General features: G+C 44.8%; 1 protein-coding gene across 6 annotated transcripts in view; it reads left to right on the forward strand.

Annotated features, from left to right (window-relative positions):
• TEX14 (testis expressed 14, intercellular bridge forming factor) overlaps nt 1-25,927 on the forward strand; it is a 2,253,432-nt gene that overhangs the window by 1,600,051 nt on the left and 627,454 nt on the right. For all 6 annotated transcript variants that reach the window (XM_078679858.1, XM_078679856.1, XM_078679860.1 and 3 more), the window contains 2 exons: nt 5,900-5,985; nt 7,371-7,453. In XM_078679858.1, coding sequence (XP_078535984.1) covers nt 5,900-5,985; nt 7,371-7,453 — 169 coding nt within the window. The remainder of the gene's footprint in view (nt 1-5,899; nt 5,986-7,370; nt 7,454-25,927) is intronic.

Raw genomic sequence — 25,927 nt, forward strand, 5'->3', positions numbered from 1 at the left:
GATTCCTAGACCCCTTCATTTATACACTGCCTAAAATACATGAAATTGTCAGACCCATTCTAGGATCCCATAGTACCGTACAACTCTCCAAATGTTTTGTGATTTCCTTTTATGTCCAGTAATACATAGGATGACCTCATATTTGAAAGATTCCAAGGACATACTGAATTTACTATTCAACATCTCATTTGATCCATCAAAATAATTTCTGATTGGTCTGGACAAAGAGGCTTTGTATATCAGCATTCCTCAAACAGGAACTTTGGGGATATTAATGAGCTAGTCGCTGAAGAACAGTCAGATTACAATACTCCTAAGAAGTTTGTGATGACGTGCCACTTTGTCAGTGATGAAAAGCTATTTTGAGTTTGAAAGAAATGCATATTTGCAAACCCATGGCAGATCATTAGGAAGTACATTTACTGCAAGCCTGACCTCTCTATGTGTGAATGCATTTAAAGCAGGCCATTTCTTCTCTAACAATAGTCCCTTTAAGGATTACATCCGTGTATGGCAATGTTTTTATTATCTGGAGGGATAACAAAGAGTTTATGTTAGAGTTCAGCAGCTAGATAAATACATTAAATTAATTCCTGAAATTCAGAGATATAATCAGTAATATATAGTTAGCCTCTCTTGACCTATATGTTTTCTCGATGGATGTGATGTTAAACGACAACAGCAGTTTAATATGATTTGACAGCCTTCAAACCTGATACTTAAGAGAGAATCTACCCATTGGTCAATTTTTAATACTCCTAAAGAATGTTCCAGTGTAGCAGATTTTGATCGTCAAGTGGACACTCTGCCTCGTATACTTAGGGCCAGAATCATGTCAGTACATGATCACGGAAAAGGACCAGGATTAATATTTGTGACTCCCTCCTGGAGTCCCACCCCAAATCAGAGGATTCATGCCTCATTTGTGTCACAACATAAAATATTGCTTCTAACTTAACTAAAAAGATTATCAATAAGCACTATATTTCTTTTGAAATGGGACTAACATTAGATATATATCGTATGAGATCTCTTCTGATTGTTCTGAATGATGTGATCCCTTGGACACAGCTGTCTAATCATTAGTTATTTATCTTTATGGTAATTGTAGTCCCTGTCTTATTGCAACTGCCTTTTAAAACACATTAAAGACATGTCACTGTTATCCATATTAATTCAGCTTCTAGAAGTACTTTGTTTAGATATGTTCCCCCTTTGTTAGGGCAGGATGTGCACCTATAAATGAAACCACAGTGTGAATTAGTTTTTTGTTCAGTTTCCTCTTTTCGTATCTCAGAAAACAACATAGGGCTTTATTTATGAGGCTGTGCGCCACTTTTACGCCGCTGGTGCGTCACTTTTTGTGACGCACCAGCGGTGTAAAAAATGTGCATTGTTGCACCATATTTACAAAGTGACGCATCTAGGTAGATGCGTAACTTTGTAAACCCCTGCGCCACATGATACCTGCGCCAGGCAAAATGTATGCGGGAGGGGCGTTCTAACGCAAGAAAGGGTCATAGAAGGGACACAGACACCACTTCTAGGACGCATATGCGTCAATATCTTACGACTGCCTCACAGCAGGAGTAAGACTGCCCCATGTGAAAAGACACATTGCTGGAGTTGCATCACTTTTGTGACACACTCCAGCAATGCGTCACTTTTGCGCCATACAGATACGTCAGATACGTCAGAAATACTGACGTATCTGTAACTCCTTGCGACATGATGCATCATTCAGTAAATATGACGAACCAATCATGTCGCAAGGAGGGCGCACTGAGAAGTGAAGCATCGCTGCTTTCATGCAGCGATGCGTCACTTCTCATAAATGAGGCACGTATTTTTTAAATATCTTACAACCTTTTATTTAACAAGAGAAAGCTTTAAATGTTATTGCTTATGTTCTCATTTAGTGCCTTTTCTAAACAGACTGACGATGTCCAGCCAGACAATAATATGACGCACCACATGTAGGGACGTAATCACGCACCCGTGGTCAATGATGTATGTGAAAATTGATGTAAAGACATCACAAATATCTAGGGGGGTCTACATAAACGTGTCCACAAACCCCTTCTCATTATCATGGAGGGCCTAGAGGGTGCTGCAGGTTAAATCATGGGCCCACAGATCGGAACAAAGCATTACACTTTGGAAGCAACCACCCACGCAGCCTTAAAGAAAATTTGCCCTACGGGCAATACCTCCGTATCCGCCGCAATTGTACAGAAAAGCAAGAATATCTCAGGCATGCGGAGGTCTTGACCAACAATTTAAAACAACGCGGTTACCCTAAAAAACTTCTCAAGAAATCCTGTAAGAGAGCATGGTGGACACCAAGAGAATGTCTACTAGAAAGAAGACCAAAAAAGAATACGGACAGGATGGTATTCGTATCAACCTTCTGCCCAAATTCAAACATTTTAAAGAAAGTAGTGAAACAGAATTGGCATCTGGTCAAAGATCTAGACCAAATGTTGCAAAAGGAACCCCTGTTTGCATTCAGGAAAAATCATAGCATTTCCAACCACTTGGTAAGAGCAGCACTACCGACGACCAAAAATCCAGACTTGAGAAATATGCTACGTCTGCCTCCCATTCAAGGCCACCACAAGTGCGGCAATTGCTCATGCTGTGAGTCGACGAAAGAAGGCAAAATATTCACTCACGGTTCAATCAATTGGAAACACGAAACATTCTCGAATTGTAAAACAAGATTTGTCGTGTATGGCATTTTGTGCCCATGCGACCTCTTGTATATTGGGAAAACCAACCAAGAGGTGCGCGCAAGAATTCAACAGCACAAATCGAGAATTAAGAACAGTGTTGCTAATGCCCCCTTGGTCAACCACTGGAAGGAAAAGAACCACCATGAAAGTGAACTAACATGGACAGTTATTTCCAAAGTGGAGAACGACACCAGAGGAGGCGACTTGGATGCCAAACTGGTAAAAAGAGAGGCTATGCTTATTTTGAAATTTAACACTGCATTCGCAGGATTGAATGAATTGTCGGAAATTTTCAAATTATAAGTCAGGTCAACCTTCAATTTCTCAAATATGGACTGAACGACGATTAGGACTGGGTCTGTGCCACCCTACATGCCAGTCGCGTAAACCAAAGTCTGCCGCATCTTTAATAACCCCACTTTAATATCATTGGACACAGCCCTGACAGTGCTTCCATGAAGGCGAACGTCCAAAAAACATAATGGTTGTCTAAATACTGACTGCATCACCCGGGCCGCTACCGCAAGCCTTGCACCCACACCCAAATTTGTCTGGGACCCTGCCATTAATGGCTAACAAACTACATCAACCAACAGTGCACCAGCAAGTGTCCATGTTTATGGAAGCCCGGGTTAATAAAGTCGGGTCCGTGTCCCCGCCGGACCTCCTGGGACCACATTACCCAGAATCCCAGGTGAACCAGGAAGCGCCTGCAAACCAATGCAGCGTTCAGACGCCGGCTGCTTCAAACGCGACTGAGCCTCGAAGTGCCAAGTAAGTGGCTTTGATGCCTGTTTGACCATGGATTATTGTGGTGTTTGATTGCGCACACGGACCGAGTTTACACATGCTCCTTCCGCGTTTTGTCCCCGCAGAACGGAAAATTGAAATTGAACAAAGGAAATAGAACCGCCTTTGAACACAACACGCCTGCCTCGCTTAAATCAGGTAAACAGTGCGTGCATGACCCCGCTCTTTTCTCTAAGCAAAACCTAGGACTTTTACCAAACCGGCTGACTGTGTTGTCTCTCTCCCCCCAGACAGGCGAGCCAGGTCAGTCCGCGAGCGCACCATCAAACCCCAAGTAAGTCAGGGTGGTGAATGTAAGGTTGCCTGCCAGTATGCTAGATTTTGTGAAATGCACTTCTGATTTTGGCATTTACTGATGTTTTTTAGATTGGGATCACTACCCTTCCAGCTTGTATTGTCGAGCGCAAGGTAGGTGAGGACACTTGAGTTTCGGGAAAGGGCAGTGTAGTGCTTATCTTTTCCCCCCCACAACAGATTTTTGTGTTTTTTCATTACAGATTGGTCCTGAAGAGAACTACGCAAGAATGGTAGTTCGAAACGCGTAGACCCTGTTAATAGCCTAAAAAACTTATAATTGAATTATTAATTAGGAAAGATTTGTATAGATTGTAAAAAATATTTGGCTTTTTGTTGCTGGAGAGTGAATCCAGTAATTTTTTTGAATCATTCATGTTTTGTTGTGAGTCTGTTTTGTTTGTAGTGGATTGAGTGGTGTATGAGTGAAGATCGAATGGTGAGCAAGTTGTATTACACTGTAAATATTGAACAAGTTTGTCATCACTGTATATGATATTTGTTGTGCACTCCAGGTTTTTAATATTCGTACAATATATTGAAACATTATTTTGAAATAGAAGTGTCTAAATGAAAATGCATAAAGATTAAAAGAAACGGAATTTATTTCACTCAAACATATTGTTTCGATCGTATGTTCATTCTACTGATGCTTATTTTGTAAAATTAGTGGCATTTGCAACTGTTTTGTTCTTTATTCAAGTGTGGCAAGCAATGCCCGTGGGAGCCCATACCCAGTGGTTTTGTGTTCATCGCAGGTTAAATCATGGGCAGATCTCATTAACAAAGTAAGTTTATAAGCCCAAATTTGGCATGGAAACTATAAATCAGGTGTATACACCCGCGTTTTGGATTGAGTAATGATTTTTTTTTTTACATTCTTAGCCAAGTGTGTTACTACAGGATGTTGCCCGTCTTCACCACCCCTATGGGTATTATTAGTCCCCAATTTAGGGTGCGCATAGGCTTTGATATTTGATATCTTCTGTTTACATGCCTGTCTGACCCATGTAGAGTGACCACTTTAAGAATTTTACAGTTGAAAGCATGGGCATGAGCTCCTATAGTGGTTGAGCCCATCTTGATGAAACCACTTTTAAAAATGAGGGTTGCCCCCAATGATAAAGCATGCTACAACATGTGGGTGAAGCCTCTTGTCCAAAATGAATAGATGTGGGGATATTGAGCATTTTTCTTGAGTTGTTAAAACCTGATTGACTATACCTTCTGTGAACAAGCTAGAGACTGACCACACATTTCTAATGAAGGAGCATGATTTGGTTCCAGTATGAAATTATTTGAAACCAGTCATCATTGCTATGTTCAGGAAAGCAAAACTCATTAAAATGGCTGCGGAAATTGGTTTGCACATTTTGAAATTGTTGCTCATGGCACTGAAAAATGTTGCTACTACAGAGATGACCCTCAGTTGTGGCACGTACTGACTTCTGTAAAGAATCTACCAAAACCATTATTAAAGGGGTTACTATGGAAAGGGCAGTGTATCAAGATCATTCAGCAGTGTATCAAGATCATTCACCGACGCAAAGTAGAAGAAGCGGGTATGTGGCAGAAGGGTGGGGCATGAAGTTGGAGCCCCAATGAAGAATGACATTCCAGTAATGCTCTTGGGTTGTAATAAGGTTTTGAAAGGGCCCTTAGCTAGGGCTACAAGTAAGGCAGTAGCTTGATGGTTTAATATAGGCAACATGCTGCTTTTGCAAGCAGTGACAACTTCTCTGATGTTACTTTGTGTTGTAATGCTTATGTTTCATTTTCACATTTACTGAACTGTGACATTCTGAACTAGCAATTTAATGTAAGGAAATGTACATAATTACTGTATTTGATAGCAATTTGTGTATTATCTTTGAGTTGCTGCTACCCTAGACTTTTTAAGTACAGTTAAGTAGAGGAGAATTTGATCTGAGGTTATTTTACATCATCTGGTTTGCAAATCAAACACATTTGGTAGTGAACTGTCAATCTTTCTACACTTCTAACCTAGTTTACTTCAATATATACCGCTTTTGTGGAATAACTGTGTTTTCATGTTGCAGCAAAATAAAAAAATGAATGTGAACTCTCGTAAAATAACTGGAGATGAAAAGAGGTCTTTGAAAAATGGAGAAAAACCCCAAACAAGGTAGGTTTTCACAAAACCAGTATGCTGAATGGTAAACCAGTTTGTACAAGATGTAATCACTTTCTTCACCTTACCAACTCTTTCGAAGACCTTTCTTTTAATTAGTTTTTCAGTTCCAATGACGAAAATCATCTTCGGTAATATACCATTTGCATCGGTTTCAATATTATGTCAAGACTTAACATGTTTGCAGTTCAAAGAACATTACTGTTGGTATCCCTTATTTTCAGCAAATGGACACCTGTCACAATCGTGTGTGCTGTTCTATAGGAGATTACTGTACAGAAAAGAGTATCCTTAGTGCAATTGTCCTGATTCCCTGTAATATGAAATCTCTCTGTGTTGCCTTCAGTTGCTGGTAATCATTCTCTAATCTGTGTTATCAATTTTATTATGTCAAACAAATGTTATGCAACTTTGAAGTCATTCGCATCAACTTAAGTTGTCTAAAGACATACAGCCTGATTCATCATTCTCCCGTTTTGCGAGCCCCTAATAGCGATTCATAACGAATCGCTATTAAGGACTTGCAAAACGGGATTCATGTAGGAATTGCAATAAATATTGCGATTCCTACATGTTCCTTATTTGCGATTAGCTAATTGCTAATCGCAAATAAGGAATAACTCCCCATGCATTCCTATGGGCCTACAGGCCCATAGGAATGCATGGGGAGTTATTCCTTATTTGCGATTAGCAATTAGCTAATCGCAAATAAGGATGCGATTTCAAGGGTGCAGGGGTGTCCAAAGGACACCCTGTAGCACCCCTGAAATGTAATCTACATTGGTGTTGCGCACACACATGTCCAAAGGACATGTGTGTGTGTAACATGCAACTTAGAAAAATGCATTTAAAAGCATTTTTCTAAGTTTTTGCTATTTACCGAGAGGTCTGACCTCTCGGTAAATAGCGGCCCAAAATTACAATTTCGCAATTTTAAAATGCTTCATGAATTGCATTTAAGGAATCTCAAATAGAGATTCCTTAAATTCAATTCTTCGCAAATGTGCGAATACTTAAATAGCGAATTTTGCATTTGGGATGATGAATCCCAAATGCAAAAATTGCATTCGCAAAAGGCAAGATTCTGAGAATCTTGCCCTTTGCGAGTGCAATTTAGCTTGATGATTCAGGCGGATAGACTATTAGACTATCAGTTGTCCTGAAATACAGCAGCAGTTATACGTTAAAAGAAGGCACAACACTGCAAAGCAGTGTAGTTTGTAGCATCAAGCTGTGTCCATCCATGTTTATGGCTCGGAAAGCTGCTAAATCAAATGTATTTATTTTCCTCAACTTACAATTTAATCTCTGACTGGAAATGAGAATCAAAAAGATCATTGGCCTCAGGCAAGTAACCAGTCCTTTTTTTATTAAATTAGGTGCAATGGAGCTGAAATGTCCCAAAATAATTATACCACATGCAGAAATTCAGACAGAAGAGTAATGGAATCTGAGTGGACCTGTGAGTACAACACAGTTGATCTGTTCTTAATATGGACTTTGGTATTAGATGAGCTCTGACTAACTGTAAATCACTTTTTAAAGACGAAGCAAGGATTCTATGGCCAGATTAAGTGTTAGTCATGTCACCACACAGCCCACTATGGGACATATTTACAAGGCCCTAGCGCCACCAGAACGTTATGTTTTTTTGATGCTCCTGTAGTGCTGTGTGCTGGTCCATATTTACAAGCCCATGCAAAGCCACTTTGTGTGGCTTTAAACAGCCTTATAAATATGGCCCTCTTTCATGCAGTATTCTGTGTTAAAGTGGCATGTCATGACTTGCTGTGGGTGGTCCCACACAACACCATTGGCTTTTTGACACTGCCCCAGATATACAAGGATAGGTAAATCTGAGGCAGCACCCAAAACTAACGCCTTTCTAGGGGAGGCTTTAGTGCAACAAGGAGAAATACTATTATTTCTCGTTTTTTGCTCTTCCTATGTGTGCTGCGTTCTGCAGCACACATAGAAGGAAGAAAGAGGAAAACAGTGTCCCTTCCTGCTGAAACAAAAGCATCCCTGTAACGTAGACTCCCTAGTACCATGGTGCAAGGGTCAGCCACGGCCGGTAGTAGGTGTAACTGCAGGGCGGTGACGTGGGGAGGGGGAGGGTCAGGGTGGGGGGTAGTAATGTATGGATTACGGACTTTAACAGGTAAGTGGACATATAAATAAATTAATTTTTTTTATTTATTTATATGTTTACTTACCTGTTAAAGTCCGTATTCCATACATTACTACCCCCCACCCTGCCCCTCCCCCTCCCCACGTGACGGCCCTGCAGTTACACCTACAACTGGCCGCGGCTGGCAAGGGTACTTGTATTGGCGCATGGCTGCTGTTTTAGAGCTGGTACAGAGGAGAGCACACAGGTGCTCTGTATTCCTGTAAATACTGCGCATCCCTGCAATTTTGAAATGATGCAGCTCAGCACAGCAAAATTGCTTGCGGCACCACACTGCGACATTTCATTGTAGATATCCTCCTATGTCTGCACCACTAACAGCCAAATCTTTCCTTGCTCTAGATTGACCAATTTAGCCCAGCTCCAATGTGTGATTCTTAAGAATTTGCAAATCCCTGTTAGCGATTGTGCATGCAGAGATCAAAGCACTGCGAGGGGTAATAGATCACCATCTCTTCATTGAGAGGAAACTGCTTTACAAGCACATCAGCTTTCCTGCAAACATGTCTCTAATGGATAACTTCTACTTTGTGCATGGTTACCGACTGCCACTGTCTGTAACTATTCAGTGCTTTGCTACAACAGGACAGGTTATGAACACTAGGGGGCCTATTAGGATGACGCATCCTACCGGGGATTGGGACCGCCCGCCATAAGGGCGAGGGTCCCGTGGGGGGTATTAGGATGTGCCCGCCACAGTGGCGGGCACATCCTGCATTTTTAGCATTGTGGCGGGCGGTGCACTCAGCACCGCCCGCAACAATGCTAAAAATGCATCAATGCATTTGCATAGACAAAGCGGCAGGCACCGCGTGGTGCCTGCCGCTTTGTCTATGCAAATGCAGGGGGGTACCACAGGTACCCCCCCCGTGTGCACCCCCCACCTCTCCTTCACTCTGGGGGCCCGCAGGGGCCCCCCAGAGTGAAGACCGCATGCCTTTCCATGGCGGCATCGCCGCCGCGGAAAGGCACCTAAACAAGCACATCATAATATGGCTGGCGGTGTCTGATAGACACCGCCACCATATTAAACCTTTTCCGCCCTGGTCGAAAAGCGGCGGAGGGAATGTAGGTGCGGATGGGCGGCGGGTTTGTCTCAAGGGGAGACCCTTTGCTGTCCTTTTCCTGTGTGACTCAGAAGGACTTGCAATGTGTGCATTCCAACTCACAATTACCATTTTGAATCCAAGTTTATGAGCAAAGAAGTGCTCTCTTCAGAGCACTTCTGTGCACTATACAGAGCACTTCTGTGCACTCTACAGAGCTCAACTGAGCTGTGCAAATCCAAATTATAATTATATTCCTTTCTATTTGTATATCTGTATTAAATCATGAATTGTCACGTTATTATCTCCTAACACACCAGCAAATTAAATAAGGTTTTATAGCCACTCTTTTTTAACATGTTTTCCTTGCAGTGTGACACTTGTGCCTGTTTACAGTTTTGAGTAAATTTACTACTTTTCGTATTCACATTTCCTGGGCCTGATTCAGAAAGATAAACTTAGACCTGAAGTCTAACTTGTGACTTTAGATGTTAACTTAGACTTCAGGGCTAAACTTAGGGCTATATTTATGTCGCTTTGAGTGGCTCTAATAAACTGGAGTAAGGCAACGCAGAGCAAATCGCTGTGTTGTGTTACTTGGCCCTGAGTAGACATTCCATGGGTATTGTAAATCTGAGATTGAGTCAACACTCATAGTGGGAACATCCAGGCAATGCGCATGGAAGGCCTACCCAAGGCAGAGTACCGCAACGCAGTGATTTGCACTGCGTTATTCCAGTGTTTTTAGAGCACTAAGAGCGTTGCAAAGTGGCTTTGGGTGGTTTCAAAATTTGACTTAAGGTTTGCATCGCTCTTGCACTACGTTGCACGGTGCAAGAACGATGGATCCCAGTGCTGAAGATGAGTGATTTGACAGTGTGGTAGCACATGGTGTAGAATGCCGTTGAGAGGTTGAGGGGGTGAGGGTGGTGGTCTCAGGGTCCAAAATGTCGTTGGTGGTGGCAATGAGGCCAGTTGCAGTGGTCTGATTACTGTGGAAGATGGACTGGGGCGAGTTGCCTGGAGGTGTTTGCCTGGAGGGAGTTGGTCAGTTGCTCGTTGACTTTCTTCGAAGTGACATTTGCCGTGTAGGGAAGCAGGGTGATGTTCCAGGAGATCCTGCGGTATTGCCGTCCGTTGTTTAAGAAGGACCTGGGTCTCTGCATGCCTCCGGCTACCATGGAATGTGGCGTACTCAAAGGAGACTTTCATGACATGCCGGAGGTGGGCTTCAAGGATGGGGTATGCTGTGATTGAGATGTTGTGTGGGAAGGGTCCTGATGGAGAGCCGGAGTGGATGGTGTACATGAGCCGGGTGGTGTCTTTGCTGCTGACGGGAGTCCAGGACCTGAGGGGGGGTATGTCCCGTGGATAATAGCGCTGTCTGACTCTGTGTGGCGAGGCTGTCGTGTATGTCCACAAGCTTGCAGTGGTAGAATGTTGCGAGGGATTCCCTTGGCCTTGCAAGGGTGGGATGTCTTTTGGATGGAGAGCTGGGGTTAGATAGTGCACTCACGATGCTGATGAGCTCCTTGATGTTGTGTGTGTTAGTGGCTATGCCCTACCTGAAGGATGTCCTCTTGTCCGTGCTGATGATATGGTGATGCAGTGTGTGGCAGGTTTCAGGGCTGAAAGGTAACTGATGGTTGATTGTTCAGCAAGGTATGCACGAGAGTCCGGCTACATCTGTATGAGTCCAGTATGTCTGCCTTGTCCCAGGTCGCTTAACTGTTGCTGTGCTTCACAGTAAAGTCCGCCAATGTGGCAAGAGTGTTGGATCAGTCGCTGATCCAGTGTGTGAGGTTGCAGGGAGTGGCGGTGGCGTTGGTTGGAGTGTCCTGGGGAAGGGTGCCACACAGCTCGTCTGTGGTGACTTAGATCAAGCGTCTTTGGGGGATCTTTAGCGGAGTGTGGGGCAGTGTGTTGCTTGTCGGAGAACTGGATGCAAATGTTGATGTACCAATGAAGGATGGTGGTGTGGTTGTCCTCTAGCCAGAAGTTGCTGTCCCCCAGCCACTTGTAGTCTGTGGAGGTGAGGGCCTGCATGCAGATGTATTTGTTGATGGCTTAGCGAAAGTGTGGGTGGAGGCCTGGAGATCTGTAGATGACTGTTAGTCTGAGGGTGGTCAGGGTGTTGGTGTGAAACCTGGAGCGCAGGTGCTTGACAATGCTGAGTATGTCCTTGGTGTTGTATGTGACTCTGAGGGTGTACTTCTGAATGAATAGCAATTCATCCTCCTGAATTGATGGTGCGGTCCCTGCAGGTGATCTTGTATCCGTCTGTGATGGCAATGTTGAAGCTGTGTGCTGAGGATGTGTTCAACCAGGTTACTGTATTGAAGGCGATGTGTGGGGCTGTTGTGTTGAGGAGGTAACAGAGTCCAATGGGGTGCTGGTTGCCGGAGCGGGTGTGGAGTAGGAGGCACATGACCTGGTTGTACGGACATTGTCTGGTAGGTGGGGCAACGTTGTGTAGGCTGTAGTAGTTGCACACCCAGCATGCATGCTGGGTGTGCGCTTAGGGATTGCCTGATAGCAGGTGGTTGATTGTCTGGTGTTCATTGCTTCGAGGGTGGCTGGAGCATGAGTCTGTTGTGTTACTTGGGTCATGCAAGCACCAGGGGGTCTTGCACTGTGCAAGTTGCAGGCGCTGACGGGCGCTGACGGTCCTGCCTTTGTCACGGTGTTGGTGCAACAGTGGCACAGACAAGCTGCTTCCTGCATCAAGAATGCGTGGAGGGAGGGAGGAGCATCTGGGAGGCGTGTATGTAGCAGAATCAGGGCCCTCGGTGGGGCAGTGCCGCAGGGGAGGCAGCAGCAAGAATGCGTGAACACCTGATGGCGGCAGGGGTGAGAAACTAGGCAAAAACTAGCGCACAAAGACAAGGAGGTTAGAAAGCCACAGTGTAACAGGTGTATGGAAATGAAGGAGTGTCTGGTTATTCATGGGTCACTCAAAGAAAAAGGATGAACAATAACCAAAAATGACGGGCACAGGATCAGGCTCCAAAAGGCCAAGCTGCGCACAGGACACACAGCGTCAGCAGGTGTTGCCTGCCTGTTGTGTGTAGCAAGCAGCACAAATACATACACAACCAAGTACTTCATGCACAATAGGGATCATTTGCCATGAAGACCTGCATGCATGTTGCCAAAGTACACATACCCCCATATGCACTATCTTTGACAGTTATGCCATAGATGACGCATGCAAAGTGGCAAGAGATCTGCGGTGACAGAGATGAGGCCCGTTGTACTGTGGTGAACACATTTACTACACCAACGGAACAAGTATGTGTTTTTGGCCATGCTGCATGAGCCAATGTCCATGGCCAGTGCCATTGGTCAGTGTAAATTAACAGTCATGTAATGAGTCTACCTGTACTGTTGGTGATCCAATGTGCACAGGACTGCCTGTGACTGTCAGGGCCTTGAATCGTCGGAAACGACTCAAAAGGATTATCAGGCAAGGGAAGGAAAGGAAGGGAACAGCAGGGAGGGAGATCTGAAACAAAGGTAAACAAGCATAAGGATTCTACACTTCTTGTTACTGAATCACAGAATACCTCAGGACCTATACCTGTAAAGGAAAACAACAGCCACTGTATCCTAGTCGGGATCACAGTAATGAAAGTGCAGGTGGATCTGAGGATCGAACAAGGACATTACTACACACTTACAAAGAAGGCAGTTCCATACGTTTCCATGTATTTATCCAGCAGTTAGCAACATACCCAAGTCTTAAGAGCCACGTACCTGGGGAATTGGAGCTTTCTTCAGGATGTGCTCTACAAGCCCCTGCTGTGAAAACAGAGATTTTATTTATTTTTATTTTATTTCATTTATAGGGCGCACAGCTACCCAACAAAGGGTTTCCCGGCGCAACAGATCCCGATATGATGAACAATCCACATCAATTTATAGCACTTGTAAAGTTGATGAAACACCATAACACACCAAAGATAATGTTGTAAGAGTTGCAAAAGAAATGGCCTATAGTATGATCCTGTTCCAAGGATTGTGCAACTAGCACAGGGATCACAGGAGAAACATAAAAGGTAGCAGAGTATTGCATCGATATGAGGGGGTATAACGCTCTGCAGGCTGCTTCAACAAAATTAAAGGCATGCGGTAATCCAGAAATTCACAGTGTATGAATAAAGTCCAATAAACAGAAATTCAAATGCGTTGCTGCACGTCTCACACAAAGCCAATAATCCGTAGTTCACCCAGGGAATCAGTGAGGGTCAAGAAGGGAAATTACACAGCCCCCGCAAGAGCCTTAAGAAGCTTGTCCAACAAGGGAGGTAATTAGGTAAACACAAGGAAGCCCCACAAGAGCCAGTCATCGGCTCGTTCAACTGGGCTTTGAAATGCCAAACATAACAAGCTGCTGGGCCGGAACTCAACAGAGAGTAATGAGGAGCGATGGCGCAAATGCACCCCTACCGTGACTAGGATAGGCAGCACGCCACAAGAGAATCCTGGAATTAACGGCACCTGACTGGTGCCACGGAAGCGTTCACATTCGCTTCCGCGCAACCTTGTGACGTTATCAGCGCCACGGTCTTGGCTTCATGGGAAATTTCTCATCCACTTACCGAGAAGGTTTGCACCACAGTGTTCTCCACCGACCCTGAGGAAGCGACCTGACAGTGACATGACATACTGGCACAAATGGCAATGCATCCATACGAACAGACTCACAGGGCAGTTGACAGAACATGTGGGACATACGCTGGCCCCCACCTTCACAACATGGATGTTGGAAATCCAATTGTACTGGCACAGAAGATTAAGTGGATGAGCCAAACACATCCTGCTGCACACAGAGAGGCTGCAATTCCCCATAGAGCCTGTTTTTGTGATGTCCCACACAATGTCAACCCGTGACATCTGCAATGCGTCAGGGGCAAGGTTTACGCACATTGATGCCTTCACCAGAGTCCACACTCCAATACAGATGACTGTCACGAAGGGTGATTGTCATGTCATGAGAGTGGTGCAACATTTAATTTCATCCATGGTGATGAGACATGTATGCATGGTACTACAACATGCACAGAAACAGTTTTCACACATTCCCAAAGCGTACCAACACCAAAAAGCCTGTTTGGATCTCTTACCCGAACTGACATTTACACATGTCCGTGCATGGAACGCTGATTCAGCCCACGTTGCAATCATCATGAGGAATAGTAGGAGGACAAAGATGACACGAGCAGACAACAGGCACAGCATCCTGGGAATGACAGACACACAAGAGGTCACCGGTAAAAATCTTTGCAATAGGCATGGGCAGTTATGAAACATGAACAATGTAGGACACATGCAAATTTCAAAGAAAGTCATTGCGCATTACTGTGTAGCCTGACATCAGCACTCGAGTGACACATCAGAACACACATCAAAGTCACTTTGCATACAGTCAGCTGGACACACACATTGTAACACATTCCACTCAATGCTACAAGCTTGCTCACTCATACCAAGTGACTCACAATTATGAGAAGAAGTTGCGTATGAGCTGACTCCGGATATCATCCTCCTCCTCCTCATCACTTGCATCGTGACCAAGCCCTTGATCCTCAACTGGTGGATGTTCCTGCTCCTCAGGATCCAGGATGAGTGGCACTGCCTTCTCAACTGCCATGTTGTGCAGCATGCAGCACACAATGACGATTTTACAGACCTTGTCCGGTGCATATGGGAGGGATCCGCCGGTCTTATCGAGGCACCGGAATCGGCTCTTCAGGAGGCCAAACGTCCTCTCTATCACTCGCCTGGTCTGCCCGTGTGCATTATTGTACCGCTGATCAGCAGCTGTTCTTGGGTTGCGGAGAGGTGTCATTAGCCATGGCATGTTGGGATATCCCGAGTCCCCAACATAGATACATCATGTAAATAAGTGGGTCAGGAGATGCCGTAAGAGCAAAAGATACTGAAACACACAGGACAAACAGAGTTTACCCACCAACAAGAGATGCCCGCTCGTTGCGCAGCTGCAGCATCATTTGTGGTACCCTGCTACAACTCATGATGAATGCATCGTGTGCTGATCCTGGAAAACTTGCATAAACGTGGTAAATCAGCATGTTAGCAAGACACACCACAAGGGCATTTATTGAATGCTAATGTTTAAGGTTGCAGTAAGCCTGCTCCTGTGCCTGTGGTGGCACCAAAGCCACATGTGTCCCATCAATGGACCCAATGACATGTGGCATCCCTCCCTTGACATCTCTCAACTCTTCAGGAGTCGGAAATTTGATGAATTCATCAATGTGCTCCAACATGGCTGCCAAAACATCACGCAGGACTCGGCTGAACATTGCCTGTGACATTCTACCAACATCAGCTATGGTTAATTGAAACGTACCTGTTGCAAAAAAATGTAGGCCTGCCATCACCTTTATCTTTGGGGTCAGCGCAGTAGGATACCTGTGTTGCAGTTGTGGATGTGGTGCCAGCTTGTTTGTCAACTCCTGAATCAACTGTTGAGTAAATCTGTAACGTCGGATGCAGGCACGTTCCCTCATGGTCGCAAAGTCTGGGAATGGCCTTGGTAGAGGCGGTGCCCTGCAGGACATATTTGGGAATAATGGAGATTGACAGTCAGCCAACATCAATGGCAATGTACATAGCACATGCAAAATTGCTACTAGACATCAGGTCACTATGGAGTCTGGCGTGTGCAATTCATCCAGGACACATATGCCAGCTTGCTGGCACCCCTACGAAAAGCCAGATACACCTGTTGATTGACAACTCAACATGACATGCCCTGAAATGAGCTGCTGGGCCGGTCTGAGTGAACAGCCCGACATATCACCAGAGTGACACACGTCACAATACCTGCAGTGGAAGGTTGTCATCCCATACAGACAGCTGACTGCAAGGCACACGCACAGGTCACATGAAATGTCAAAAGTACATATCAAACACATTGCGATTAAGGTGTACACTTAACAACAAAACAACACAGCCATTGACACGACGCAGACATGTATGCCTTGGGAAATATGATGTCTGATGCACACAGACCCAACAACTGTGGGAATCCACATGTGGCATGGTGTGCGTAGATGTGAAACCATTCCCATCTCAACACAGACCCATGTTAGATGCACCAACAGCAGATGCAGTTTACGGAACACAAACAGCAAACTCAATATGACACATGACACACACCTGACATAGTCATATAAGGTCATGCTGAGCGTGACATGTCAGTTGATAAAGTGCCCCAGTCCCTGCCATCATGAGACAGGTGCCGGTAGTGATGACTGTGCCATCCCAGTGTTGCTCTGCATGACAAAATCGGACTAATGACACACATGTGACAAGTGTCAAGGTGATGTGTGCCACATAGTGCCCCATCACACATGACATGTGTCCACAGGTCATCACACATCGATTGTGCAACAAGATTAGATGCCCTGTGCTATGTCACTGTCGGCCACACCTAGGGCCTGCACATGAAAGTATGCAATGACAAGTACTTGATAGACATCCTTGTATGAACCGTACCACTGCATTTGCATCAGCATGTGAAAAGCACCATGTGAAATGCAGCGTGTGAAACGCCCCGTACCCCTGCATTCGCATCAGCATGTGAAACGCACCATACCCCTGCATTAGCATCAGTGTGTGAAACGCACCGTACCCCTGCGTGTGAAACGCACCGTGTGAAACACACCATGTGAAACGTACCGTACTCCTGCATTTGCATCAGCGTGTGAAATGCACCGTACCCCTGCGTGTGAAACGCACCATGTGAAACGCACCGTACCCTTGCATTCGCATCAGCATGTGATAAGAACTGTGTGAAACGCACCATACCCCTGCATGTGAAACGCACCATGTGAAACGCACCGTACCCCTGCATTCGCATCAGCGTGTGAAACGCACCGTATCCCTGCATTCGCATCAGCTTGTGAAATGCACCATACCCCTGCGTGTGAAACGCACCATGTGAAACGCACCGTACCCCTGCATTCGCATCAGCGTGTGAAACGCACCGTACCCCTGCATTCATATCAGCGTGTGAAGCGCACCGTACCCCTATTTTCCGGGCGTGTGTGTGCATCGTATCACTATTGTAATGGTGCCATACGCGAGCGCGTGAAACACACCGTACACGTGTGTGGATCTCAAAATTACTTAGGGGACACATAGGGGACGAGTAGTAGGCTTTGAATGCATCCTGGGTGTCATGGATACTGAGTTTTCAGTAGCTATGTGTCCAACAGGTGTCCTGCAAAAGTCAGTTGGCCCCAAAAATACAATGTTGCAAAATGATTGTTGAGCTGAAGCTCAAATTGTAAACAATGCGAATGCTTGTCAGAGCTGTATGTTTAAAGGGATTGGAGGAAACGTACGATGCGAACTAATCTGACCTATCACTCTATACTCCTCGAACTGAAAGCCCCTCAGCAGCACTGATTTAAGGCAGCATGAACCCCTGAGAGGGCACTTGCCTGCACAACATTGGAGTGGACCACACTTCTGCTGTCTCCGCATCCTCTGTCTCCTGCAATGGCACGTACTGTGGAGAGGGCCCCAGCATTCACTGAGGAGGAGAACCAGGCCCTGCTGGACAGCCTCCTCCCACAGTACCCGAAGCTGTATGGGAAACCAAAGGAGCAGGTGAGTGCTGACTCCACTACCTTTGACCTTGCACCTGATGTGTGAGTGTCACAACAGGCATTGTGTATTGGTGGGACAGACATGCAATGTGGTTTGGAGTGAGTCCCAGGGGGTGTACATGGTGGTGTCTGAATCTATGACATAATATCGACAGACAGAATATCTACATACAAAATTATCGACACAAAAATATCGACATCAAAAATATCCGAGTTATATCTTCATAAAGGTAAGTACAAAAATATCATTAAAAAAGATATAGAGTACAAAAATATCGAAATTAAAAATATCGTTTTTTTAAATGTATTAATAATAATGTACAAATAATTTAAAAATACATATAATTTTACAAATATTAAATAAAAACATTAAAACATATTTAAAAAATAATAACTAATACATATACATTTAAAATAAATTAAAAACTCCACATATAAATTAATATATATATATACTTACTCCACATATTGCAACAGTAGGAAAAGCGTTGGATAGCGTAGGGGTAAAAATAACTATTCCCACTCCAGAGGGTGCAACAGTAGGGAAAGCGTTGGATAGCGTAGGGGTAAAAATTACTATTCCCATTCCAGAAAGTGCAACAGTAGGGAAAGTGTTGGATAGCGTAGGGGTAAAAATTACTATTCCCACTCCAGAGGGTGCAACAGTAGGGAAAGCGTTGGATAGCGTAGGGGTAAAAATTACTATTCCCACTCCAGAGGGTGCAACAGTAGGGAAAGCGTTGGATAGCGTAGGGGTAAAAATTACTATTCCCACTCCAGAGAGTGCAACAGTAGGGAAAGCGTTGGATAGCGTAGGGGTAAAAATCACTATTCCCACTCCAGACGGTGCAACTGTAGGGAAAGCGTTGGATAGCATGTTTTCTCCGCTAACATATCTAGCGATAGGCAGCGATAAAAAAAATTGTCGCTAAGCCTATTTAGCGATAATTATTGCTACTTGTTGGTAATATGCCCCAGAGTCCACATTCTTATCCCAAGTGAAAAGAAGCTGGGTGTCATCTGCGTAGGCCATGACCTTAACCCCAAGTTCCTCTGCCAGATACACCAAAGGTGTAAGATAAATGTTAAAGAGGAGGGGGCTAAGGGAAGACCCCTATGGTACTCCTGTAGTCACTGCCTGGGAAGAAGAAGAGGACGGTGGAAGCCATATCTGCCGAGCCCGTCCTTCCAAGAAGGAACTGAGCCAACCCCAAACAGCACCCGACACCTCGATCTTGGTAAGACGCGAGAGGAGGAGGGAGTGAGGGACAATGTTGAATGCCTAAGACAGGTCAAGAAAAATAATGCTGCCTTCCTGCCTGCATCCAAATATTCCCTAATAGCCTCCGCAACCTCCACTAAGGCAGACTCGGTACTGTGGGAGGCTCTAATCCCTGAATGGGCTGGATGCAGCAGGCCCTCTCTCTCACCAAATTCTGGGGCATATTATCAACGGCCAGCGATAATTATCGCTGGCCGTGCTTAGCGATAATTTTGTTATTGTAGGCTTTCTCTGGAATTTATCGCCATGGTAGCGCGTTATTAACAAAGCGTTTCTCCAGGGCAATGAAAATTCCAGAGATAGCGAGGTTATCGCCATTTTGCATGGAAACATCGCTGGTTTTCCAGCGATGTTCACTGCAAAACGGCGATAAACTTGCTGATATGACCCACAGGGTCGTATCAGCATAATCCACCCCAATGTTAGGGATAGGTATGTCTGCATTTTAGCAGACGTTAGTTTTTGGAGAAAACAGCGAATACTAATGTGTGCTAAAATGCTGGGGCAGCCTTGTAAATATTGCGATGTGAACATCAGCGATATTTGCAAGGTAGTCCATCCGGGGTACGCCAAGTGACTCCCACTTTGCATCTCATTAGAGATGCAAAGGGAGGGGTTGGGGAAAAAGGGTGCTAACATGCGATTATGCATGTTAGCACCCTCTTGTAAATAGGACGATAGTTTTATCTCAGCTTTTTTGGCTTAAGCGGAGTTAAAGCCCTTGTATATATGTCCTTTTGTGAGCTTCTGTTTACCTTCTTCTCACACACCTTGGCCAGGCCGGGTAGAAGGGAAATGTGGCGGTAGTGGAGCTATTGAGAACATATTTTGTGCATTTCCGATTTGTGGTGGCACATCAGGAAGACATACTGACTAGCTTGCCTGGCTGCAGTACACACTGCAGTAACTACAGACTGGAACTCCACTCAACTCCACACTGCGGAAATACATGCCTTGCTTAATAAGAATCTGTTACTGAGAGGAATGTAATCCCTACAAACGAGAGATTCTTCTAGCAATTTAATGCAAAATCAATACCCCAAGCAATATCTAAGCAGTATTTTCCTGTGTTGCAAAAACCATGAATCGTAAAGGCCACTAGATGTCAGCAGACTACAAGATTTACAAATCAGTAGTTCTCTAACTACTGCTGCAGCAAACTGAAATACAGAATTTGGGTTTTTGCTTGAAACCATTCAGAGGTATATTTATGAGAGCCTTGCTTCATGCTTGCACCACGCAACGTGGTACATGCACAACGCAAAGTTCAAAATCATGTTTATGAAGCCATGCAAAGCCACTTTGCATGGCTTTGAAGGGCTTCAAAAATATTCAGTAATGCAAAGCAGCGCAAATCGCTGCATTGAATTTCTCTGTGCAAGGTAGGCGATCCATGGGCATTACAGTGTGATTTCCCATGCAAATCCCCTGTTTTTGATGCATTCCCAGATTTACCAAACCTAGTAAACCTGGGAATGCACCAAAAAGATACACCTTTCCAAGTGAGGCATAATGAGGAGAAATATCTTTTTTCTCTCCATGTTGTTTCCTCATTCTTTGTGTGCTGCATCCTCCACAAAAACAATCGTGTCTACAGTACCATGGTGCAAGGGTGCCTGCATTGGTGCTAGGCTGCCAAAATGGTGAGTGCACAGGGGCAAAGGACAGGAATGCACCGTATTGGATAAATATGGCACATTCCTGCCCTCTTGCTCAGGGCAGTGCAGAAGGTTACCCTGCGATACAATTCTAGTTAATATGCCCCTCAGGACTTTATTTTGACACATTGGGGCATAGTTACAAGAGGTTTGCATCATGTTGCACCACCCAACGTGGAACATGCATGATGTAAACCTCTAAGTCAGATTTTTGAAGCCGCAAAGCCACTTTGTGTGGCTTTGAATCGCTTCAAAAATCTGACCTAATGCAATTTATTTATTTATTTATTTAAACTTTTACCGCGCACAGCTACCCACAGTGGGTTTCCCGGCGCTAGGGACAGACTGGAGAAGAAGATATCAGGTAGCCAACCTGCAGGTACTAACTACTTATGTGAACAACAGCGTTTTCAGTGCTCTGCGAAAACGAAGAAGGCTGGTCTCTAATTTAAGGGCAGTGGGCAGGGCATTCCAATATTTAGGACCGAGATAGGAGAAGGAACGTCCCCCCATCCTTGCCAGCTTAAATCTTGGTATAGAGAAATTGCCAATTTCTGAGGATCGTAAGGTACGTTTAGGCTTGTAAAGTTGCACCAGCTTTTGTAAGTAAGTAGGTGCAATGCCTTGCTTGATCCTAAACATGTAGCATAATGCCTTAAACTTTATGCGGCTGGAGATCTTCAACCAATGAAGATCATGCAAGGCAGATAATGCAGAAGTTCTTCTAGGGACATTCTTCAAGAGTCGCGCGGCTGCATTTTGTACAACCTGCAGTACTTTGACAGTGGCCACATCAGCACCCAAATATAGTATGTTGCCATAGTCCAGGCGAGATGTTATCAATGCCTGGACAACCGTTCTACGGGAAGGAATGGGAAGCATCCATAAGATCTTTTGTAGCCACCTAAGAGTAGAAAAACAGGTTGCTGCGACCTTAGTGGCCTGCTGCTTCATTGTTAACTTGTCGTCAATTTGGACGCCCAAGTTGCGGACAGCATGTGTGGGTACAGGAAGTGCACCCATCTCATTTGGCCAGTGCTGAGGGCCCCAGAGGTTCTTATTTTTTCCCAGAATGACCACCTCTGTCTTCTCCCCATTCAGTTTGAGACAGTTCCTCTGCATCCAGTCCGCCACAAGAGTGAGGCCCGACTTTAGTGCAGAGGGGTTATTCTCGTCTCGCCCTGATAGGGAGAAGACAATCTGGGTGTCATCAGCGTAAGAGAACAGGGTCAGCCCCGCCTGCTCTACGATGTTAGCCAAGGGTTTTACATAAAGATTGAATAATAGGGGGCTGAGTATGGACCCCTGGGGGACACCCCGCGCTGAGGGACAGACCGCTGATGCCGCCTTAGGGGAGAAAACTTGAAAGGTTCGCTCGCCAAGAAAGGAGGCCACCCAGGCTAAGGCCCTACCAGTCACGCCGAGTGACCGCAGAGAGTCAAGAAGGATGGAATGTGACACGGTGTCGAAAGCTGCGCTCAAATCCAGCAGGATGAGCGTCATGGTTTCACCCTGGTCGACACCGTGTCGGAGACTCTCTGTCACCCCAAGAAGGGCTGTCTCGGTCGAGTGGCAGGAACGAAAACCCGACTGGGAGGAATGTAAGAAACCAGAACTTTCCACCAGTTCAGTGAGCTGGGTATTAATGTGTCTCTCTAACACTTTAGAGAAGATGGGTAGCAGGGATATTGGACGAAAATTAGCAAGATTCGAGATATCCGCACCAGACTTTTTTAACAAGGGCACTACCATAGCGTGTTTCCATTGCTGGGGTACATATGCCTCAGTAAGTGAGGCGTTTAACAATTTAACAAAAATCTGATGGGTGGAAGAATCTAATTGTTTGAGTATTTTGGCCGGAAGTGCATCGCACGGGGAGCCAGAGCGCACACTATTTAGACAAGAAAAGAAGGAAATATTGTCTAATGGCTGCCATACAGAGAGTTTGCCAGTATCGTCAGCATTAGCAGATGACTGCACAGCGCCAGATGCAAAAGGTATTACCATCGATGGCGGGGTAAAAAGATCATAGATCAAGTCGACCTTTTTAACAAAAAAGTCAGCTAAGGATTGGCATTGAACCTTGTCAAGCGCGGGAGGCATAGGAATAGAGTCCGCTCCTGTCAGTTTTTTTTACAACTGAAAAGAGCACCTTAGGGCAGTTTTGTGCATCTGAAACTATTATTTTAGTGTAGTCTGCTCTGGCTGTTTTGCAGCTGTTATGATAGCCCTTCAGAGCTTCTCTGTAAGCTACTTTGCAGATAGGAGAATAATTGCGCCTCCATTTCCTTTCTAAAATCTTACAATGAGTGCGGAGGCACTTAAGCTTGTCGGAAAACCATGGTGCAGGTGGATGATGAGGCATAGTTTTCTTATATGTCAAGGGAAGCGTGGAGTCAACAGCATTATTTAACCACTGACCAACTGCACAATTTAGTGCGGAGATAGATAGGTCGGTGTTAGGAAGTGTCCTCAATAATTGTTTATTAAGTTCTGGCATGTTAATTTTCCCCAACTGCGTGTCCGTTTATCTATTTCCTTTCCGATCTGTGATGCTGTCCTGGTGATATCCAATGAGAAAGGAACAGCAAAGTGGTCGGACCATTCTATTGGGCGTGCTTTCTGGGAGCAGTCCAACTGGAGGTTTGACAGGATAGGATCTAATAAGTGACCAGCACGATGTGTAGGGGCAGAGTTCAGTAATTGAATGTTGAAGAGTTCGAGAGTAGAAATAAGCTGTTTAGTGGACGTACAGTCGGGATCTTCGAGATGGATATTTAGGTCCCCAAGAATCGAAAAGTTGGCTGCTCTAAGCAGCAAGGGGGCCAGAAAATCTGGCAGAGAAGAGACCCAGGGAGTAGCATTCCCAGGAGGGCGATAGATTAGTAAACCTGTCATTGTGAACTGAGGGTTAATAGTTAGCCTAAAAAGGGCTGCCTCGCAACCCCTGAAAGGAATGTCTTCAAATTTACAGGTGTACTTAGATTTGAAGATCATGGCTATCCCCCCCCCCCCTTTGCCTAGAACTCTGTCCTTTCTTACGATGACGTAATTAGGGGGAATTGCAGTGGCAATATCGGGGCCAGAGCTGTCATGCAACCAGGTTTCTGTAAGAAACACAGCATCCGGTTGTTCCTCAGTGATGAGGTCGCACATGTTATATTTGTGTTGTGGGAGAGATCTACAATTAATACTCCAAAAATGTAAAGAGAAATGTGAAGAGACAGTATTGGACTTGACAGGCCTGCTGCGTCTGACATTGCGCTTAAGCGATCTGCAGCTCGCTGGCTTTCCGAGAGCAAAACCGCATTGGTGACATTTGTATTTGGGAAAGGGCAATGTACATACAGAGCAGGATTTGCAAGCAAAGCGACGCCATGAATGTAATTCCACAGCAGAATAGGAAAGAACCATAATGCAATATAGTAGATCAGAAACAAGGTACTCACAGATGAAGTATAGAGTACTTGCCAGAGCCCAGAGCCCGTCAGAGCGCGGACGAGCGCAGACGGGCTGACTCAGGCGAGACTCCGGCGCTAGGGACGGCGCTTCCGCAAACGCGACCGCTAGCGCGATAGGGTGACCGTATCCTTTTATATGTACCACTAGAGCGCTCCCACCGCTCTGGGCACACTAAAGATGGCCGCCGTGGGAAGATTTCCCTAACCCCAATTTAGCTCAAAAACGGCAGCTAAAGGCGTCAAATGTTGGCGAAAATGTGTGCAGGTGGCCTAGGGGTATGCTGTCTGCAATACAGAGTGAGAAAATACAGTTTTTAAAATCACGAGTAAAACGAGTCAAATAACTCTAAAACAGCTGACAATACAGCATTAATGTTGTCCCTTCACAAATGTCTGAACAACAAAGAGTTGGCTCTACACAGTTAGGCTGAGCACCTATAATAGAAAAACAAAAGAACGTGCCTAAACTGGTATTTGGTTTAGACTACACTTTTAACTCTATAGGGTAGAAAAACTTATTTCAGCCCGAGATATTGCTACTAAATAGCCATTTATTTATTTAATTTACAGAGTTTTTTTACAAAGATATTTTCATTTTTTATACATATACTACACCATTATTCCTTATACAAATACTCATTCAACTGGTCAGACATATCACACTCACTCAATATCAGACATCCATATATACACTACAAATGAAAAGAAAAAGAACTTAGTAGTAGAATAAAAGAAGACAACACAAAGAGGGGAGCGTACAAAGGCTGCTCAAAAAATAAACAATTGTGCAATACCAAACATATATATATACACACGTAGAAATCAATCGCAATCAACTTGATTAATAGAACACATTATATGTACATGAATCCAAAATATCCAAGTTATCAATTTAGGAAGTTGATAAGAGCAGCAATTTGTACAAAGGCCTACGCGTTTCGAGTCCCAAGTGATATCTAGTGGGGGACTCTCATCAGGGCCAAAGGTAATATCTGTAAAACAGAAAAAAATATCTCTAAGTTAAAGAATACACTTGAGATAATACAGAAAGGTCTGTGAGCAACCACCATAGACTCAAACAGCTTACCCTACTGGTCTGCAAGGCCACTTGAAAGGTGTAGATAGGTATCTGATAAAGACGCGCTGGAGATGGCTTGCGAACGGGGGGTTCACACTACAAGGTAAGTGGGTTATGCGTTAACCTTCAATGTTCACACGGAATGTGAGCCAAATGCGAGGGAGTCGGGAATTGACTAACTCTTACCTCACTCAATCTGGGAGGGCCCCTAAAGCTCAGCAGCGTGATTAGTAGCCACTGCCACGGTCAGGGGAGGAAGGATGGTGTCCAGGGGGATTGCCTAGAAAAAACGAGGGGGGTGTCAAGAACATAATGTGTTTATTGAGTCGTGCTCAATTTTTTCAAAACCAGTCCGCTCTTGCGCGGAATCACAGGAGGCATTAATTACCTGCAGGGAGGCTGCACCCGGGCTCAATAGATGTGCCACACGGACGTTTTATGAAGGAACTTCTTTTCTTTAAACAAACTCCTGCAGGGGAGTGCAGAGCATTAGTGGCAAACTTAGACCAGAGACAGAATTCACACTTGAACTCTAGTCCATAGGGGACGGATAACAGATGACACAAATTACCTGC

Source organism: Lissotriton helveticus, chromosome 3_1, assembly GCF_964261635.1.
Source record: "Lissotriton helveticus chromosome 3_1, aLisHel1.1, whole genome shotgun sequence".
NCBI lineage: Eukaryota > Metazoa > Chordata > Amphibia > Caudata > Salamandridae > Lissotriton > Lissotriton helveticus.